This window comes from Falco punctatus (assembly GCF_963210335.1).
Source record: "Falco punctatus genome assembly, chromosome: 4".
Taxonomy (NCBI): Eukaryota; Metazoa; Chordata; class Aves; order Falconiformes; family Falconidae; genus Falco; species Falco punctatus.
This window is the reverse complement of record NC_137583.1, coordinates 101,337,462-101,358,764: the sequence shown is the minus strand read 5'-3', so window position 1 is coordinate 101,358,764 and position 21,303 is coordinate 101,337,462. Positions and strand designations below refer to the sequence as shown.

Here is a 21,303-nt window from a genome sequence, read left to right as displayed (position 1 = left end):
GTAATAGCCCACCTACTGTCGGGAGAGTCGAAGGCTTTCCTCCCGTCGCTCCCAACCAAGAGGATCTGCTCTTCCTCCCTGGAGAAGGACAGACTCGGTGCTTACAGCAAGGCGTGGTGGGCAGAGGCTTGTGCCCCGAGGACAAGGCAGCCTGCACTGACTAATGTCTTGTGAAGTGGAAAATATCCCCTCCCCGAGTGCTGTGTTTGGGGAGGGGTGGGGAGTTATTACAAAGTATAAAGCCGGGCCTAATGATGCCATCTGATGTGGGGTTATTGTTTGAAGATGGAAAATCCGAGTAGTTCAGATTTCATTACAGGAACTGTCAGAGATTTTGTGGGTTTGGAAAGATAAGAAAGCCTGTGACAGCAACAAAATGCCACAGATCAGTCGGAGTCTCTGGCAGCGGGTTACAGCTCTCTGTTGAATGCAAAACTGGAAGCGCCAAATTCTCCAGTGTTTATTGTCTCCCTGTGTGCAAACGTTGTACAGTACAAGAGTGAAACATGTTACAACTTAACTGATTGCTACTGTGTGTTTGTAGATTTCTGTAAGGTACAATCCACAAATCTGCTGCCCTTTGCTGCAGCAGAAGCGGGGGAGGGCAGGGAAGTACAGATGAGAGTCCAAGGCAAAATGCATAACAAGAGGGGGAGAAAGGGAAACTGTCCATGAGAAAAATGAAACGTGGTGACATCCATCTTTTTTTCATCTGTTATTTGTGGTCAAAATTGCAAAATCTTGCTGAGCATGCCATGGTGTTCCTTGGTTTACACTTGTAGAGCACAATGTGTATATTTCCTAATTCAGTGAATAGGATTGAGGCCATAGATAATGAAACACTAGCTCCTTTACTTCGTGCCTTGATGCAAAGATATTATTGAAAGTTTATGATTTGTTTCTTCAGCACTTGAAAGAAATTTAACAGCTGCATTTGGAATCACGGAATTCTCTAACATTGGCTTTCCCCCTTCCCCTTTTTTTTTTTTTTTTCTCCTCCCCTTTCTCCAGGTGCTCAATACTTGCGTGTAGTGCTTACGTGGCTCTGGCTTTGGGTGATAACCTTATGGCGTTGAATCATGCAGATAAACTTCTTCAGCAACCAAAGCTGTCAGGGTCTCTTAAGTAAGTCTGATACGATCATTTCTTCTTTCTCAGCCCTGCTTTTTGCTGGAGAGTTCTGAGTTGAAGCTTCCAATGTCTGTAGCTGCTTGCCAATTCTGTATCTGATGCAAAGAATTGCTTGGCCCGCTCCTGTTCTTGTCGAAGCCCTACCTAAATGTTCATTGACACGCAGGAACGTGAGTCCCCTCCTTTGTGTATGACTTCCATGTAATCTGGAACCTATTGCTGCTTTTTGTTGCTATTCGTTAACCTCCAGCTACAGGTCCCCATGCAGTGGCATGGCTGTCAGGTCTCTGTCCTGATTCACTGTGGGGCTGCGCGTGCTTGTGTTGGCACAGCACAGAGGGCAGGAACGAGCAGCTGGGGATAGCCAGTGGCCCAAAACAACGTGCTGCTTGCTGAAAGTTCACTTAGGAAACTACAGCCCTGGAGGGGAAGGTTTGCTCAGTCAGTAGGGTTCCAGGTCTTGGGTGTGCAGGACTGTCACTTCACCTGCTACTGTAGCTTATATAGGTTCCATTCTTCAGTTTCTCTTTTCCAGGTCTCATTTGGCACTGTATTTTTTGGAAGGATATTTAAAGCTCATTCCATTTTTACCCACCAATTCTCATACAGCTGTGCAAATTCAAAAAACCCAGCTTAGCTTCATCCTTCTGACCTTGTTTGTGCATTTAATTCCTATGTCATATACAGGATAAAATATAGCAGACTTTTAAAGCAGTAATATTTTTCAAAACTGGTAATGTCCTTGTGGGAAGTAAGCTAACTTGTGCTTATTTTATATGCTGGCAGTATACCCTATAATAGCCCATGCCAATGAAATCCTTTGGCTCCCACGCTGCAGACTACTGCAGAAGCTCATCTTTTTACGCAGTCATTGTATAAGCGAGATTTTAGAGGAGTTTACAAGGTAACACATAATTTTATGGGGGCAGTGTTACCATTATGTAATGCAAGAAATGCCAGATGACAGGTTTTTACAAAGATAAGGAGCCATGGTCCTCAGTCCCAGGAAACTAGGCTTTTGCGCAGATCAGCAATATTGAACTGCTCCTGTTTAAGTGAAATAAATTGCATGTAGAAAGTTAAGTTTGCTGTATTGGATCTGAATTGCAGAAATTATTTTGGATAACTGACTGATCCTTTACCTGATGTTTTGTAATCTGCTGCAAACAACTGTACAGTCAGTTTGAAGTGTACTGTATACAGGTGCATAGAACAAGCATGAACTCTTTTTGCTCAACTTTTGTTTCAGAATAAATATTTGTGAACTAACTACACACTCTGGATCAACAGGATTCCTTCTGTTCCAAAGTTGAAAAGGAAAGCTGCTGATTAGCTGAGCTGAACTACAAGTGCCAAACATCAGACTTGCTTAATTCTTTTGCAAAATCTGCAGTTGGGAACGTGTTTGTGCCCCATGGACAGGCCTTTAGAGTTGCTGTCCTTAGAAATGCAGCTACCTTACAGAATTAGCTTTTGAGCATAAAGTCACTTAACACCTCAAATTGTAGATGTATCTGTATCCTGCGGTGTTTTCGTAAGGATTCCTTTTTGAAGTCTCCAAGATAAAAGCCATACCAAGGTACTGTCTTTCTGGAACAGCAATTCCTGTGTATGAATGAATTGTCATTACTTGGATGCATATTTTTTGACAACATTAGTGCCTAAAAGCAGCAAATGGCAGAACTGGGTATTAGGACAGTACTTCATAAGCAAGCTAACTTCCATGCAAGTATTTCAAGTACTAGTTTCCAAGTGTTTGCATTAAAAACTACATTTGGTTTGTCATGTATAAGAAATTGTGGGGGTTGTTAGGCTGACGTTTGTACCTAACTCTTTGCTGTTGTAGGTTTCTTGGGCATTTGTATGCAGCGGAGGCTCTCATCTCTCTAGACAGAATATCTGATGCCATCACTCACTTGAACCCCGAGAACGTCACTGATGTTTCCCTTGGGATCTCTTCAAATGAGCAGGATCAAGGTTAATGAATCTACACTTCATTACAACTGGTTGTGCTTTCAGCTGCTTTCCTGCTGTAACTTTCTATATACAAATACAATGATGATGAAGACGTCTTGTTTTAACACCATCGGTTGTTTGGGGCTTTTTTGTTTGTGTTTCTGTTGCTGTGTTTTTGTTTTCCTTGCCTTAGTTCCTACTTTGTGTTTGGTTTGTCTTTTGTGTGTTTGTGTTCCTTTGAAGTGGCTAATTCTGTAACATAAATGGAATTGAATATTCTAGCCTTCTGGCTTGTTTGAAGATAAAATTGCATTTAGTGAGAGATAAGAGCGGGAAGAATTTAGTTAATCTGTATCTTAATCTTCTTGCAGTGCTTCCAATTGGGAGTGTTATTCTGTAACAGAAAAATACTTCAGAGCCCATCTGTATAGTCAAGTCTACAGCAGCTCTGATGTCAGTTATGTCTGCAATTTAAACTTCACTGTATTCATCCACAAATGTAAAAGCAAAACATTAGAGATAGGAAGTCTTAAGTGATGTTAACTCTTGAGCAAACTGATATGTTTTTCCTCTTTAATGTCAGACTGTGAAGAAAGAAGTGAGTTGGTATCTTTGTATTATTTTTGTAACAAGCTTTTAAAAAGCTCACAGAACATGATGGGTTTTGTGTGTGTTTTTTTTCTTTGCAGGGTCTGACAAAGGAGAGAATGAGGCAATGGAATCTTGTAAGTACCAGCCGTTGTACTCAGCAGAGTACAGGAACTTACTTGGCCAGTTCGGAATAAAAGTGTAAGAAGAAAAAGAGACTTTTTTAATTATTATTATTTTATTTCAGCTGGCAAGCAGACCCCACAGTGTTACCCCAGTTCAGTCACATCTGCACGGACAATGATGTTATTTAACCTTGGAAGTGCTTACTGTTTGAGGAGTGAATATGACAAAGCTCGAAAATGTCTTCATCAGGTATGAAAAACAAAACTCAGACAGCTTTAGGGACAAACGTACTTCTTTCAGAGTGTCGTTTGTACCACAGCAAATCCTGGTGATTTCATAGGCAGGTTTATTTGCAGACTTTGCTCAGAAGGCAGCTCTCTTCCCTTTATGAACCAATCTCTATTAGTAACATAAAATGAAGAATTCCATATTTCTTGTGTAAATAGTTCAGTACCACTATGGGAAGCGTTATTGGTTTTTTTCCTTAGATCATACCAAAACAATGGAATATGATTAGGAAGCCTTTTCAGTTTTTCTAAGTTGTTTTGGTGGGGGGTTTATTGCTTTGTTTGTGTTTGTATTTTTAAATGGTCCACTAGTAATGGTTATATTTCAGAGGAAATTCTTGAGGACCTTGAGTTTACTTCTCTCTTATCAGTTAATAACTCACCATCTAAGCTATTAACTTTAGGGCCATGAGAACAAACCGCACTTCTGCTGGTGGTAGGGTCCTTACCTGCTTCTTGTCCCAAGAATTCTCAAGTACTGCTTTTGAAACTCTGTCTTCGCTTAGCCTGTGTCATTTGCTGTTTCTTATGGCTGGGACCAAAGTCTTTCCATGATGATGTTAGTCTCTCTTTTGCAGCCATTCCTATCTCAGAAAAACTACTCGGATGCGTTTTTGTTGAGCTGCGAACTGAAACAGCAGTCTTCCAAATTACTTCATAGTAGTTGTGTAGGTGAACAAGTTCAAATTCTGTGAGGTTCTTAACCGCTTCAGGCACTTGTTTTGCTTATTTTCCTCCCAAGGCCTCTTAGGAGTGGGCAGGTGCCTGTGCATGGGCTCTGCAGCACATGTGTAAAGCCCAAAGGAGTGGAAGGCCATCTGTGGATGTAATGTATAGTAGGTCTCCTGCATCTACAGTAAATTAATTGACTTCATAGCTGAAAAATACTTGTATATGGAAAGCTAATGAATGATACTTGTCAACTTTGTATTCTGAACTTTGGAACAGTGGAAGTTACCTTCTTCACCTGTCATCTCACTAGGAAACCACAGTAGACTGGCCCAAGAATTTCAGATTTATATTAACATAAACAGAGCAGATGGTCCTGCTAATTAGTGTGAAACAAGATGCAGATAATCATTTAGTCTCTCCTTGCATGCATAAACCTGATGGAATGTATTAGTTTGAAAAAAGTCTTCTTAATTTGTGAATTACTTGTTTTTCTTAGCTAAGATGGCGGTAACAATCTTGTCAAGCTGGATTGGAACTAATCTTTCTTTGAGCTGGACACGTTTCTCTTAAGCACTTTTTTCCCCCACCCTCTTCTTTTTCAATAAGGCTGCTTCACTGATCCACCCCAAAGAGATCCCTCCAGAGGCTATTCTGCTGGCTGTGTATCTTGAATTACAGAATGGTAAGTTTTGAAATGTTCTGTCAACCTAGATTTGGGATAGAAGGGGGAGAGGGTGGTAGTCATCCTTCCTGGTCTTTAGAGTCGTGCCAGTATTTTGAATGGTACTTCATTTTACACTGCTATGGATCTGTGTATCCACACCTTCATTTCTGTAGTTTATTGCCATCCTGTCTGAGCTGCAATCTTCTATACTTTGTGCAGAAGTCGGCAGTCTTGGATAGGCTCAGTAAAACCCTTGCTGAGGTTTATATTCTAAAGAGGGTTTGAAAGGCTTTTCATTACAAGACAACTGCAATCCCAGTTTCCCAGAGAAGCCATGTCAAGGCCTATGTAGCAAGTACTGCAACAAAACTTGTAATATTGATAACTCTGTCTTCCAAAATCCTTCCTTTTGAAGGTTCACTGTGTTTGCTTGGGAACAAAACTCTACATAATGGGAAACAGGAAGGATTACACTTGAATTCTGCAGTGTGAGCAGCCTGCAGCTGTCATGGTTGCGGACCTGTGCCCTTCAGGACTGACTTAATACCCCAGTGTTGTGAAACGGTCCGTGTGCTTGTCGCCCTTCAGTTGTCTTGCGCTGCAGGCAGGCCAAGGACTTGAGCATCGGTATTCAGAACTGAGACTTCTACAATGCTTTTCTTACAAAAACGTTTCTAGGTTGGAATTTTGGAAACCTTTCTTTCTGCAACACAGTAGCACAGAACAGAAGAGAGGGGAAAGTCGGATTTACATCTCTCACACCCTTCAAAATACATAACCAAAAGGACTAGAGACATTTTTTTGTTCTATAAATGGCAACAAACCAATGCATCTCTTCTAAAACTAAAACTTCAGTGGAAGAGAAGTATTTGATAAGAGGGAGAAATGTTAAGTTTTCCATTTATATTGTTTATTTGATAGGCCATTAAATGATGGGCTGTCAGTTGAAAAATCAGATTTCTTCTTTTAAAAATGTTACACGCACCCTTGACATTTGCATTACTGTCTGTAATGTCAGTGTGAGCGCATTTGGTGTGAAACCTAGAGCCTCACTATGCAGACAGGAGAGAGAAGAGGTGCCCTTCAGAAATGTAGAAGGTGCTCTGGCATCTTCCAGCTCTGAGGTAAAAGCCTGATGTCTTCAGCTCAGAGTAGGTAGAATCAAGCAATACTATTTTCTGAAACTTACTTTTGTCTAATGCTTTTCATGTCCGTGTCAGCATTTCACTGAATCGGGGAACCGTTGGGCATACATGGCCTGGGCCCAGGGTTGGCTTGGCAGTTCTGTGCTGAGAACAGTGATTCGTAAGTTAAAAAAGAAAGTACCTTTGTCTAATTGAAAGTTGTCTTGTAGGTAACACGCAGCTGGCACTGCAGATCATCAAGAGAAACCAGCTTCTCCCTTCTGTGAAAACACTCTCCGACATGCGGAAGAAGCCTGTTTTTCAGCCAGTCCACTCAATCCAGCCCATTCAGATGCCAGCTTTCACCACTGTTCAAAGGAAGTGAGGTTGTGCTTCAGCCTGCTGCTGCCCTGCCCGTGAGGGCTTGGGCTTTTGTATATTTTTTTTTAACCTAGGACACCTGCATACCCCATTTGCTGGAGTGTGTTCATTTATGTAAATTTTTAATAAAACAGGTAAACAAAGGCATGCTTAGAGGTGTCTGTAAAGGTTATTTCTTAAAGGAAGAGAGGCTGGTATCAGTTTTGAATACGAGCAGCAGTTTACTTACCAAAAAGAAGTGCAGCAGTGGGACTGAGCTTAGTAAGCAGCCTCTTGTGCTGCTTGCAGGCTGCAGTTGTTCCCTACCATAAACCAGAGGGGCTCTGCCTGCTTCTTCAGCTTGAGCAGTGGTAGGTGCCAAAAGGCAGTTTGCCAAAAAGGAAAAGGTGGTCAGCAAAGACAAAACCCAGTACAGCTGCTGGGTGGGAGGACAATGGCTGCAGCAGGTACCGGGTGCACTGGAGGGACCAGCACTGCCCACTCTTGCTTTTCAGCTGGGAGTAGTTGTACAAGCATGTGTTCTTTCAGCGGGAAGCTGGGTATCATGAAGCAGTACAGCAGAAAGCTTGAGCCCTGCTACTATCCCTCTTGTCAGGTAACTGGCTTTGCCACTTCTCAAGGCTTTCAGAGTAGCAGTGAAGTAGCTGACTTCCCCAGTAACTTCTCTATTGCTGTAGGTGACACCCACCCTGTCCTTATGCAGGGGGGCAAGCAGTTAAGAAGTACTAGGAATAAAAAAAAAATAATTTTAAAAAAATCAGGGAAAACTTATACAGTGATCACCTTTCTGCAAGAAGGGAGAAAGGGAGCTGATACATCCCTCAAGTCAAAGTAGATTGACTGATTAAATACAAAAAGGTTAAAGATGCTCCCTGTGTGGTCCCAGGCCCTGAATAGAGAAGATTCTTCTCTGCCCTTCCCCACCCCCCCCAGGAATGCAGAGTATTCAGATGCAAAGGATGCTAATGCCTTGCTTCAGCAGTGCCCAGCTCCACCCGGGGGCACCCAGCACTCCCCTCGGGGCTCCATGAAGGATGCAGTTGTTGTTCCCCAGATACTACGCATCTTATCACAGCTGCATTTGCATGTGAGCAGCAGCATTCAGGCCCAGCTAGCCCCTAACAATGACTGCTCTTCTACCCCAGGGTGCCTGCACTGGCCGAAGGAGCTCTGGGGTTTTTTTCCCGTGCCTGTAGCACTGCTGCTTGAAGACAGGGGTGAGCAGTGGTGACTTCCAGCTGTTGGGGTTTTTTACCATTAACAGAAAAAATAAATATCGAAACACATCACGGAAGCAAATTGTCAAAGACCTGTCTCCTCTCTGGCATTGCTGTAGAGTCACAGTCCACTACTTGTCCCCCCAGGTGCTTTTAGGCTCTGATAGCAAAAGAAGTGACAGTTGGGTAAAGGAGTGCAAGCTGTGCTGTAATAAAGGCAGTGTGCCTGCCCCTTTTTCCTGCCCTCTCCTTGCCTTCAGGATCTCACCCGCAGCAGGAGGAAGGGGTTGCACTGCCAGTCCCCCCCCAAGCACTATAACCGCCGTTGCTATCTCAGCCCCCTTGGCCATACGCTGGTGCGGGCCCAAAGCTAAAGGTGTCGGCAAGAAAGTGAAGAGCAACCACGGCCATGGTACAAGAACTGTGCAGCACTTGTTCAGCAGTGTCCAGAGCCACCTCACATGCTCAATAAGCTTCCAGGTTCTGGTTGTCTACAGGGAGAGGCACAGAGAAGCAAAGCAAATACAGAGCACTACACACAGCTGGCCAAGTTAGTAGTCTTGAAACTCACCTGAACAGCCTTTTCCTGCTCCTTCACAGGGTCTTGTCCCTCCTTTCAATGTGAAGTGATCTCGACTGTTGACATGTTGCCAGCTGCTCCAGCACAAAGGAAGAATGACATCTGCTCAAGGATTTTGATGGATAGCACACAGCATGGTGCTGAGTAGTCCTATGGTTGTACACAGCTGGGGCCAGAGAGTATCTCAGCTTGAAATCACCTCTGCTGCTACCCATGCAGTCCGTGGCCTTAATTCTCAAACCTCACTTGAAGAGCGTCTTCTCATGCTCACCACTTCTTTTCAAACCTTTTCCAAAGTAGTGAGGGAAAAAGACCACCTTTTCTGCTTACCCAACTCGGGCTGGCAGTCCGCTCGGCGAGATGCCAGGTCATTATTAAATGCTCTCGTGGCTTTGCTTTACGTTGCCACTCAGAACAAGCATTACTTTGACAGCTGCAAAGGTGAAGAAATGGAAACCTGGAAATGGACCAAGGTTAAACCAGGAACTCTGACAAAATACTGGAAAAGCTGCATGGAGTACAGGTGGAGAGTTCAGTATCAAAGCCATTTCCTCCAGTCATGACAGTGAGGCTGTTTTAATAGACCAGAGAACTAGAAGTCTGACACTGCATCAAAACTTTAAAAAAAAAAAAAAAAAAAAAAACACCACACAAAAAAACCCCACACACGAACAACAAAAAAAAAAACCACCAACAAACAACACTTCTCTCCATAGCAGCCCAGCATTTCTCCTCTCCTTTCAAAGCAGGTGCCTCTAGCTAAAGTTGTCAGTAGTCGTCATCTGGAGGCAACCAGGTTCAAATTCAGACAAGTGCTTTTTCTTTTTTGCATTCTGACAGAAGAGAAGGCTTTGTCTGGGTAATACAGAAACACACGTACACAGATTTGCCATGAAAAAAACCTCACATTTATTCGATTAAACAAAAATAAAATAAACTGCATAGGAACATTTTAAAGTCCAGAGAGACACTGACTTTGTTTTAAGGCTGCCAGTAGCTGATACATCGTCTCCTTGCTACATCCTTCAGCCTTCCCTATGGACCACAAAGATACATTCAGAAGCCTCCATTAACACAAGGGTTCTAACATTTTGCTCACTTATTCTACGTAAAAGTTTGCACATAACCTGTCATGCTTTCTTCTCTGCAGTACTCAACATCTGACATCTAAAAGTTATGTCACTTCTTGTTCAAGTAGAAATGTGATGTCCTTTTTGGAGCATGGAAGTTCTTGTCACAGCCTGTCTCATTATGAATTAGATAGAAAAGCTCTGAGCAGCTCATTATAAGTAGAATACTGTCTGTCCTGCTGAGACATTTTTATTATTATTATTATTAGGAGAACAGCATGATTAATCACTAAAGTAGAAAAGAAACAGCTGCAACAGAAGAGGAAACTACAAAACCAAATTGACTCAAGATGCCAAACATCCAAAGACTGACAAAACCATTCTAGACCCTGATGCAAACCTGCACCGAGGCAACGCTACTTAATACACCAGTAATGAAGTTTTATAAGACGAGGCCATACATCTACAGTCAATTAAATGAGGGGAGGAAAAACGCATGTTTGACAATGGTTTCATGTGGCTGACCTCCACTTTCTTCAAGGCTTCCAGTTTCTATCTGACTTAAATTGCAGGCATGTTCAACCCTCACTACTCCAACAAATTGTGCACGAACCAAGCAGTGCATGACAGGTAATGCACAGTATAAACAAGAGTCACATACAGTAAGAAACCCCCACCAACTCAGGTGACTAAGCACACCTTACAAACTAGTTAAAAACTTTTTAGTCATTTTAGAAAAGAAACTAAAAACAAAACCCAAAAACAGACATCTCTCCCTCTGAAGGAAAAACTACTACATTGTCTGAAAAGTACTCTACAAACCTATAAAAGGACTTTTTTTTTTTAAACTAGTCTGGTCGTTCAAAAGGAAGTTACTTAACTACATCACTACACGGACACTTAACATTCAGTCAGTAAGGCTCTACGAGAAGAGCTTAAAAAATTATCTACCTGAGTTTGTACGTTGATACAATCATTAATAGAAGGTCTAAGACCATGCAGGTACACAAAGCATTTTTAGAACCATTATTGGTTAAACAATGATGGAAAAAGATGCCAGTCTGGCTCGTTAACCCGTAAGATCACTTAGAGACATCAATGTATGTTTTTCCACCATAACATTTACCAAACCCAACACAGCCTATCATTATTAGGGGTCTCCTGTACCCACTTGTGTCACCCCCTAATATGAGCAGGAGAGGAAAAAAGATTTTTTTCAATATAGTAATCTGAAAATGTGCTTCTGCAACTTTACTCCACAGGTAAAACAAGGGGCATGTTGCATGTCGGTATAAAGTTGCATAAACCCCCCAACAAACTGGTTTTAAACTGCCTCTCCTGAGAATGTCTGAACCTAAACTGCCCTCCAGGAATAGGAACACGGTTGCTTTGTCATGGTGGAAAAAATCCCATTGAGTCAAGAAAGCTAACCAATACAATCACCAAGTCAAAAAAAATCAGGATCTTATTCCCTTCAAGCATTTGGTATAGCATTGTGTTTACAGCAATCGTAACTTTAGTCTTCCCAAACAGGATATATTTGTAGGCATGCATAAAAGTTTTTCTCTTGTAGAGAAAAGACCTAAAGGCCTTACAGACATAAGAACACTGCAAATGAACATGAAGTATGTCATGTCAGCTAGTAGTGTCATAATACTGAGAAAAGTTTACATCTCCATACTTCTGAAAACAGAACAAAGTGTTTCAGGTATCAGTCCAGTTTGCCTGAATATTCAGGTTTATTTACAGATTCTCTAGTAAGGGCAGCTTAGAATTTCCATGGGCAGGCAGCAAAAAAGCAAACAAAAACAAGCAGTCACCACATTGTACACACTTACTATCTCCCCTTTCGGTTAAAAGGCTTGTCCAACAGGCAGGATGAATCCTTCCCCCAGGCAGATTCTCAATTATTTCTCAAACCTGTCTGATGCTAAAATTGAGGTAGATGATTTACTTCTGCAAAGTGAGGTAGAACTTCAAGAAAAAGATAGTGGCATCTCTAGTTGTGCATTTTGTACCACAGCAAACTGGGTTTCAAACTCCCAAGGACTCAAAGACCAAAGGTACAATATTTGTCTAACGCAAGTACCAGTGTTTGTTTTTTATACAGCTCCAAACTGTTTCTCTAAATCTCTACTTTTAAATACCCTATTACCTTTTGGCACCATTTGGCTTACACTCCTTTAAAAAAATAAACAAAACACTTTGGCACAATTTTTTTTTTTTTTAAACCAGAACTGAACAAAGAAATCTTATGATCAAAGTCATGGCAAGATAAGCCTACAAGCCTGCTCTCTTCAAAAATTAATTTAACTGTAACGCAACAGACTGTGCCCATTTTCCTGCAGCTCCAAGGGAATGCCACATCCAAGTGCCTTGGTTCTTTCTCCCAACTTGGTTACATCTGGCCCCAAAATACACTAGTTTTCAGGTGTTGTCTTCCTTCCTTCACTTTCTTTACACATTTAAGGTTTATGGGCTTCCTTAAATAAGTTATATTTAAAAGGTTACTAAATAAAAAGGACTGAATTATCTGAAGGACCTGCATTATTAAGTACTGAGTCTGCTTCAGTTTGCTACTGAAGTTCCTGCTTAAAGAGGTATGAGAAAGGACAAGATTGCTTCACAGGCTAAACTCAAACTAGCCATACTGACTGCTGATATGTTTTGTCACACAAAAAGTTTATGGAGAGCCACTGGTTTAAGCTGGCACAGCGAAATTCCTTTGGGAGTTCTAGTAGACGGGTCTGCCACCTGCATTCCGTTGTTCCCCAATGTCAGAGCTAAGAGGCACCGCTCACCTCACCCTTCTCCAGGCCATTTCCACTAGTTAAAACTAGTCTGAATGTTCAGTTTGCAATCCAGCTTCAAAGCCTTGCTTTTTCCTCTCTGCACGCGTGTACGTTACGATGCTGGGGCATTAACCTGAGAACATGCATAGCCTGAGAACATGCATGGAAAAACCGAGCAAGGTTTGAATCTCATTTAAGTATTACTTTTATAAAAGCCCCTACTGAGGCATCTGACGTTGACATTGTGTATTACCGCTACTTAATTTCATTGCATATGAAACACTCCATTTTATAAGCTACACTACCACTTTTCAATGAGACCAAGCGTGCTTAGCACTATCTATGACAAAGATAAGGAATTATTTTGGGTAGCTAAACAGTAGTGTTTTTAAAACGAAAAAGCTCCCCAACACGTTGAGGTCAAACACTCGAGAGGTTTGGTTTGTAAGCAAATCCCACTGAATTAAGTAGACAGCAACCGAAAAGAGTTACAGTCAGTCCTCCTGACAGAGCTGGACTGGGGGGTTGTGCAACGGCTCCACACAAAACAGCGAAGGGCAGCTCCAGCGTCTGTCACCTTCAACACGGTGCCCCTGGAGAGGGGCAAAAAGGTTTCTGCAGTTCAACACAATCCTGAAAGCACACAACTTTGTTTTTTTAATGCCTGGAGAACAACTCCCTTTCAGCCCCAGAGAAAGGGAGAACCCAAAAAGCATTGAAGCACAGGAGCGTTTCTAGCACGCTCCAACACTGTCAGCAACTCTGGTCAAGGTATCAAGAGACCTGGCATTTTCATTAAGACATGATAGGATAAATGCAAGGACACTGCAAACTAAACGTTAAAGCTTTTTAAACCAGTTTTCTTTGGTATCTAGATCTTGCAGGCTATTAGTTTCCACAGCCCAAGTTGCAAATAATTCTTGGATTGAATAATACAAGACAAACACAGACATCTGTCACAACTGTAGGCCGCCCAAGAAGGGAGGCATGTACACAAGCAGAACTTGAAAAAGTCGAAGGTAAAACTAGCTTTCTCTCATATCCATGTTTTGAGTGGCCACAGAAATTTAATGACAGATATCCATATAAAAGATTATCCTTTAAAGACTATTTTTAAACCATGCTATCCTAAAGATTAAGCCTAACCGAAACACACTGCTTTGAAGAGTTTGCTTCCTTGAGGCTCAGGCTGAAAGGCAGCACGGTTATTTCATCCTGTTTAATTTAGGTGGGTTTTTTCTCACCCTTCTTTAAAAAGAGGTTTTGCCATCTCATGAATCTGTGTCTTTCTGGTCCTTTAGTTTAAAGCCTCCTCTGAAGTGGTAGCTATCTGTCTGCACACATCATCAGGATTTCTACAAAACCCAGAAAGTTAACGCTCCTTGGGGAAAAGCAGCAAGAAGGAAAGTGCACCTTGTGATTTCTCACAAACTTGTAAAGAGCCTTTCAATCTCAGGTCACTTTTGTGCATGGTAGATGGCATAGAGATGAACCCTTTCCTTGGAGGATGGTTAAGGCTCTTCAGACTTTTTGATAACCATGTTTATGTTTCAGAGACCTTCTCTTGCAAACAGTAAGGTAAATCAAATCCCATGGCATTTTCAAGCCTACTACATTAATTTTTCCATTGCAAAAGAGACAGAAAAGCACTCTGCTCCCTATCTTAACCACTCGTTTGCCACCAAAGGCCTTATTCAGAGGGTGGAGCAACAGCTCTGTAGAGACTGTATCTATCTGCATTAACAGCTAAACTGGAATGCAAGAAGTTGAAGAACAAAACAAAATACTTCCAGGGACTCAAAGTCACATTTTGCTAAAGGGATCTATCTCTAGTCTCCCAAAAAGTTTCTGCTTCTCAGAAAAGCTGTTTTTTATATCCCCTGAAAGAGCTAACTTCCCCCTGCCTCCAAGCTTTTAAGAATCATATACATTTACTTTACGAAGAATTCTTTGGTACTGCCCTGGAAAAAAAGCAGCAAAGTTTCAACTTGATGCAGTTTGCCTTATGCTGGTACTGGTAACTTTTCACTTGGATCTGTCGCAAGAGATACACGGTGCTACAGGCCCACCCCGCCCTAAAAACTACAGTAGACCTGCCTAAATTTTTCAGTCCAGCTCTTTGGGGAAGCCAGATGATGAAAAAAACCCCCATAAATACATTTTTGTCACTGATAGGGTTATTGCAATCCTCTTTAAACACAAAAAACTGTTGAATTCTCCAAAACGCACCCTGAATCTCCAAAGCTGTGCTTATTTCTTACTTTTGGAAAAAGGTACCACTTCTGTTCTAACAAATCCATCAAACATTATTCCCTTAAAGTCTCTCTACGGGGAGGGGCAAAAAAAGCTAGTCATTTCACAAGAAAGTAAATCAAAAGGGATTGATTTTCCCTGTTTCAATGCTCCTTGTAACCTCTTCTGTTATCCAGATTAGGTGCACTGATAAAAGAAACAGTAACTTTTTAAAAACTAATTTAGCTTTTAGGTGAAAAGGGTAAAAAATACTCAATGACAGGATACATTAAAGGAAGCCTTGCTTTTCTCATCTAAACTTTACAACAATCGCACTAAACCACTAAACTGAACAATTTGGTTTAAACTTAAAGAGTTTTTGTGCATTTTCATCAGCTTCACTTTGTGCTGTTGGATTACTGTGTTTCAGAAAAAAATACACAGAAATGCCAAAAAGATGCAAACTTGCTCTTCCCGGCGAGTGAATCCCACTCACTTTCACAAAACGTTCAAAGCCGTCTGGGAACAAGACGCTGTGCTCACCAGTAAATCAAACACACTGAGGTATAAAAAGGAGAACAGGAAAAAGTTCTCTGCTGCAGCAGCAATTCAAAAAACAAAAGTCCCCCCTCCCATGTCCCCACCCACAGAACTGCAGTACGGTCAAGAACACAAATTTCTCTACAAACACCTACTACCATTTTCTCCGTTTAAAAAAGTTACATAGAGCCTTTTTTTTTTCTTTTTTGCTTAGTCTACAGAACTCATCACACAAACCACCTAATGTGCACAGCAACACTTGTTTGTGCATGAAACCCCATGCGGGGGGGAGAGGTAAAACGTTCTGAACTGTGAGTGTGTGGGGATGGGGAGGAGGGCGAGAAACTGGGGAGGGAAGGGAGGACAATGAGGTAGATAGAATTTAACTTTACAGGCTCACTCCCTGCGGAAAAGATAAGTACATTCATCTGTAAAAAAATTAAAGATGAGGTAGGTTTGAATTAACGTTGTATTTTTTTTCATTTTCTCTTAGAAGAATTTCCCTGAGACAGTTTCTTCCTAATTCAAACACAGATTAGAAGACGAGAATTCGATTGTTTCCAAAGTCGACCACAACAATCATGCCATCAGGGGTGACAGCTATACCTGAAGGACGGTCCATCTGACCAAAGCTGCTTCCCTGAGTGCCAAACTTGCATAAAAAGCTACCATTTGACTCAAATATCTGCACCCGGTGGTTCCTGGAATCGGCCACGATGATGCGCCCCTCCTGATCCACCGCCACTCCCTGCGGGCGCAGGAACTGGCCGTTGCCGGTGCCCTCCGAGCCCAGAAAGCGTGCTGACTGGCAGTCTGGATGGATGACCAGAAGGCGATGGTTGTTGAAGTCTGTCACTACCAAGTGGCCCTCGTGATTGAAAGTCACACCTCTGGGGGAATCAAAGTGCTTCCAGAGTGCCCCTTCGAAGCCATACTTGTTAAGGAACACGCCGTCGGGCCCGAACAGCTGAACACGATGGTTCCTGGTGTCAGAGACCAGGATCTTGCCCTCTGCGTTGACGGCCACATCCCATGGGTAATTGAATTGCCCGTTCTTTGTTCCTTTCTCTCCAAACTTCAGAATGAACTGCCCCTCGAACGTGAAGATCTGGATGCGATGATTGTCCTTGTCAGCCACAACAATCCTACGCGAGATGTCACAGGCCACGCCAGCAGGGCGGTCAAACTGGCCCGGCCGGGAGCCCAGCGTGCCGAACTTGTGATGGAAGGTCCCGCATGGCTTGAACACCTGGATGCGGTTATTACTGCGGTCAGCAACAATGATGTAGCCTTCTTTGTCTACGCTAACCCCCCAGGGGCGGCAGAGTTTGCCATCGCTGTCTCCCTCGCTGCCAAAGGAGAGCCCCGGCAGCCCAATGCCTATGTAGCTGCGCCCAGATTTCACCACAACTTTGAAGGGGCTGTTCTCAATGTGTTGGTTGCACATCATCACGGACACCAGGTGCTCTCCCTCTAGCTGTGGACGGTAGCTGACCAGGTAGGTCCCATTCTGCTGATCGCTGACATCTGCCCCGAAAAGGTTTCCATCTGGGCCCATCACTACTGCAGAGATCATGTCACCTCCTGAGAGGCGAGGCTCACCGTCATGGTCATAGCCTATCACTGTGAAGGAGGCCACCTTGCCTTGCAGCGCACGCTTGAGGCCTTCCCCAGTGGCTTTGGTCAGAGGAGCGAAAGCCCCGCTGCTGACAAAGCCCATTGATTTAATGGCCATATACAATGCCTGGTCAGGGGGGGTGAACATGATCCTGTCGTCTTCCTGTGGCTGGAGAAGGCCTCTCACATTCTTCAGCTCCTGCACCTGAGCCAGCATGCGGTCCCGAGCCAAAAGAATATCCATGGTACGACCCTCCTCCAGGACCTGCTGAACAGCACTGATGGTGTTGTCCAGCTTATTTAGGTTCTGACGTAACTTTTCAACTTGCAAGTAGAGCGACTTAGCCTTGACTTGACGAATCTTTTCCACCTTGTGGGGGACAGGGCGGAGAGAAAAAGCACATTTACATGAGGGAAGACAATGCATAACACAAACATTTCCTAATGTCACCCTTCTACATAAAAACTGCCATGCAGTTGTTGCAGCCCGTTAACACACAACTGCAGAACAAGCCTCTGAAAGCCGTGATGCAGACAGAAGTGAGGAAAAGTTAATTATTTATCCAAATTCAGGATTATTATTCTCTCCCACCCCCCAGCCAAAATCATACATTCTTGCTCTGCAGACCTGCTGCATCAGCGCCATTTGAAAGGAAGAGTCGCCTCCTCACTAATAATGATTTGCTTCCTCAAATGCTGTTCTGTGTTCTAGTCGCAAGGTACTTGACGGATCATCCAAATCTATGCCTTACTTAGACTCCAGGAAGGACAGAGATTACTGCAGGCCCGAGAGAGAGAAGAGGCTTCTCTAGCCAGACTCAAAACCAATTTCAGAAGTAGGCTGTTATCACACAAAGCTAAGGCTAGCAGTCTGCATCAGCTCACACACATGGGTTCTTGTTGTTCCCCTGCCTGCCAGAACTGTTTTCATGTAACTGGGTAATACCAGATGCCTATCTCCAGGGATTTTTAAGGTCCAATTATTTTAATATTTTCTTGCAAACGCTGGCAGTCATGCTGAGCTAGTGCTTTACAACAGGATGTTTTATCATGTCACTTCAAATGACACAGAAGGTTGCTGCCAGTCCTTCCTTGGGGGACTGAAGCTCAAGCAAAAATGGTTTGTTTGTAACTATTTTAAACAAGCCTATGCTTATCTTTACTTGTGAAAAAACACTTTAGACCATCTGGCAAAGACACCTGCCTTGTAAAACTAATGAAACATGTAATTGCTTTATTGTTGTAAAAATACATTTCCTTAAGTCTTAATACCTGCTTGGCTGCAGAACAATACCAGCAATGTATTCTAATGATGGACAACTCTGTCTGAAGACTCCCTGGTTATACACCGACTAGATAACAGATGTACAAACACGCTATTTCAGCTATTATTTGAGGCATGCAGGTTTTTCCAGACTTAAAAAAAAAAAAAGTCAGAGATGCTTCTTCCAGTAGATTTCCAAAAGACTACTCATCTTAGGTCTCAGCTTAATCCTTGGCCTCAGCTTTTTTTGCCAAAATGGTTTACCATCATTGCCTAGTTTCCTTCTTAAAATAACGTTTTGTAACCTGACGAGAACGCGCTCACAGTGCAGACATTCCGATCGAATGCATTTATACAGCCTCTTGGGATACAAATAGCTTAGTGGCAGCTTTTATTTTTATTTCTCCTGTACTAGGAATACCTCAAAAGCTGCCAGGCTTCTTGGGGAAGGCTAACGGTACAAGGGGAACTCATTTCCCTCAATCCAAATACCTCAGAAAAAGCAGCATTAGAAGTACAGTAACCATATAAAGTACATTTTTAATCTTGCCACTGACACTTATAAAAGAACTATAGAAAAAATAACTTCTCTTCCAGGGGATTAGTTTCACAGTAGCTAGAATAGTTCCAAACAATAAACTCTTACCACTGGCCACTTTGCTGGCAACATACATTAAAACTAGAAAGTTACTGTTCCAATCAATGTTCATGGAGAAGAGGTGAGGGGGAGAAGTACTTTAGCAGGATGGTACTGCTTCTTGGCAGCACGTGCCTCACCAACCACATGTACATGCCACCCTGCTAGTACAGTCTCAGTGGCCACACAGCACATGGTTCCTGCCACACTTCACCTAGTGCGACTGCATATTACTGGAGCATTCTCCATTTACTCCTAAACTTTTCCCATCTTAATCACACATTTTTGCTCCTCTGCACCAGTACTAGCAATCACGTGGTCACAGGACAAGTCAGTTTGACTCATGGATCCAAAAGACCTAATCCAACAGCAGAGTGGGCAGGCTTCTGTTCAGTTCTGCAAGGGGGACCCCAAAGGGCCAGTCCAAACTAAGCTGTGCTAAACAAGCAGAGAAGAGCCGTGAACACCAAGTTACCTTTCTACAACAAGAAACTTTGCTCCTTCTTCCTTTCCTCTCTCAAAATACCACACAAGGATCACAGCTGAAGTGAGTGCAGGAGTTTGGGATTGTACAGATACTCTTGCTGGAGAGTATTCTTTTTTACTGGAAAAAAAAACCCCATAATAAATCCGAGGGACATTAACTTGAGGGTCAAGTAAAGTTTTTTAGGCATGGGGATGATTAAAAGTCTCACACAATTGCGACTAGCCTTTCTAGAAAAGGACAGAGCATATATAGCTTTGCTCCTTGCCTTTGTTTATGAGCAGTGGATTGTGTAAGGAAGCCCACACACTACACACCTAATTCTACAGCAATATATTACAGAGGTTTTGAAGACGATCCTTAAAGCCGGCGCCTGGAGGCCATGTGCTCCGCGGTCAGCACTGGGACGCGCGGTGCCGCGGCCGCTGGCCAGCAGGGGGCGTGCCCGCCCCACCGGCGGGGTACAGCACACCCCGGAGCCCCACCGCCGCCTCGGGTGAGAGGTGAGGTACCACCTCCTGCGCAAACCCCGCCAGCATCCAGCATCCTGCTACCTACAGAAAACAGTAAACTAGCGTTTCGATTCAGTGTTCCTCGGGAGGACGTCTGAAACTGGCCACGGGCTAGTTAAAAAAGCCCGTTCTCAGTTCGGAAAGGCACTTGCCAGCAGTTCAAACCACAGATGTAAGGTGCATACCTTCCACAGCAGCTCACACTCGCGCTCTTCCAAGGCCTTCTTATGTCTAGTAGTCACTACTTTGACTTCAGATTGTACCACCTTCGCCTTCATCTCAACCTGCTCTGCCACAGCCTGGGCTTGTTCAATACTCAGCTGGGGAGGAGAAAAAAAAAAGAAAAAAAAAAAAAAGACAACACACTTAAGGCTCAACCAAAACAATTAGAAACGCATCAGAGCACCAGAGGACCAGAGGACCGCAGCTTACATTTCACTACACCTTCAGGTGAAGGCACAAAATGACAGTTCTTGGGTTTTTAACAGGCCTTTGCCCATTTCATACATCAGAGCCTGAAAACAGACCTTTTTTTTTTTAAAATACATCCATTACACGGAGTTTAATGCCTTCACTGCACCAACACCACATGACCGATTCCCTGTGCAATTCCAGCAAGCAGCTAGTATGAACTTAAACAAGAGACTCGCACAGCGATTGGTACTTGTGTTTTCCTAGATACAGAAAACCCAGTTTGTCTTGTCCCTCAAAATGTTTCAAAACTGTTCTTGTGTGATGGCTCTGCCTTTAGTAAGAAAGGCTGCTGTAGGAAACACTGGTGTATCTATGCATCTGAGCTGTGCAGGAACACCCTAGCAGAATATGAAGTTAATCAATTTTAAAAAAACCAAAACACAAAGATTAGATTGTTATCGTTAAACAGCATTCATGTAGTTATTCACTCCTTGGATAGACACCAAATTCTTTCTAATATAGCCTTGTAACACTAGTATTTTAAAAACATTCTGCAACGGTATTCTGCAAATATGCAAAATGCATCTGGAAGAAACACTTCTCTTCTCCCCTCAAAGAAAAAAAAAAGTTTCCTTGAAAAATCCTCCCCAAACTGCTCCCAGTTTCACAAGATATTACAGAAAAGGGCATAAAAACCAAATACGATTAAAAGCAGCCAAATCTGAAGGATCACAGCTCCCAATGGAAAAGGTTCATTAACATCAGTTAACAGAATCTTTTCAGCACCTCTGTCATACAGTGAACCAGCATTAACATGCAGATGACATCATGAACCTTTAAGATATTAAAAAGATACTAGTTTGGTAGTTACAAAATTCTAGAACAAAATGACAATATTTGAAGGTATTTCAGCCTAGAAAAATGAAAGCTATGGGGGAATCTTACCAATGTATACAAATACCTGAAGGAAGGGTGCAAAGGGGATGGAGCCAGGCTCTTTCCAGTGGTGCCCAGT

The 21,303-nt window shown here is 42.8% G+C and overlaps 2 protein-coding genes across 5 annotated transcripts in view; one reads left to right on the top strand and one right to left on the bottom strand.

The window, feature by feature from the left end:
• The window catches only part of CNOT10 (CCR4-NOT transcription complex subunit 10), a 37,240-nt gene extending 30,164 nt beyond the window's left edge, over window positions 1–7,076 (top strand). For all 3 annotated transcript variants that reach the window (XM_080387221.1, XM_080387223.1, XM_080387222.1), the window contains exons 14-19: window positions 1,012–1,125; window positions 2,978–3,108; window positions 3,777–3,812; window positions 3,923–4,050; window positions 5,367–5,442; window positions 6,779–7,076. In XM_080387221.1, coding sequence (XP_080243347.1) covers window positions 1,012–1,125; window positions 2,978–3,108; window positions 3,777–3,812; window positions 3,923–4,050; window positions 5,367–5,442; window positions 6,779–6,933 — 640 coding nt within the window. In that variant the 3' untranslated portion in view covers window positions 6,934–7,076. The remainder of the gene's footprint in view (window positions 1–1,011; window positions 1,126–2,977; window positions 3,109–3,776; window positions 3,813–3,922; window positions 4,051–5,366; window positions 5,443–6,778) is intronic.
• A 97-nt stretch (window positions 7,077–7,173) lies between these two features.
• Window positions 7,174–21,303, bottom strand: part of TRIM71 (tripartite motif containing 71) — an 84,057-nt gene continuing 69,927 nt past the window's right edge. For both annotated transcript variants that reach the window (XM_080387219.1, XM_080387220.1), the window contains 2 exons: window positions 20,060–20,194; window positions 7,174–17,347 (listed from right to left, as the gene is read on the bottom strand). In XM_080387219.1, coding sequence (XP_080243345.1) covers window positions 15,896–17,347; window positions 20,060–20,194 — 1,587 coding nt within the window. In that variant the 3' untranslated portion in view covers window positions 7,174–15,895. The remainder of the gene's footprint in view (window positions 17,348–20,059; window positions 20,195–21,303) is intronic.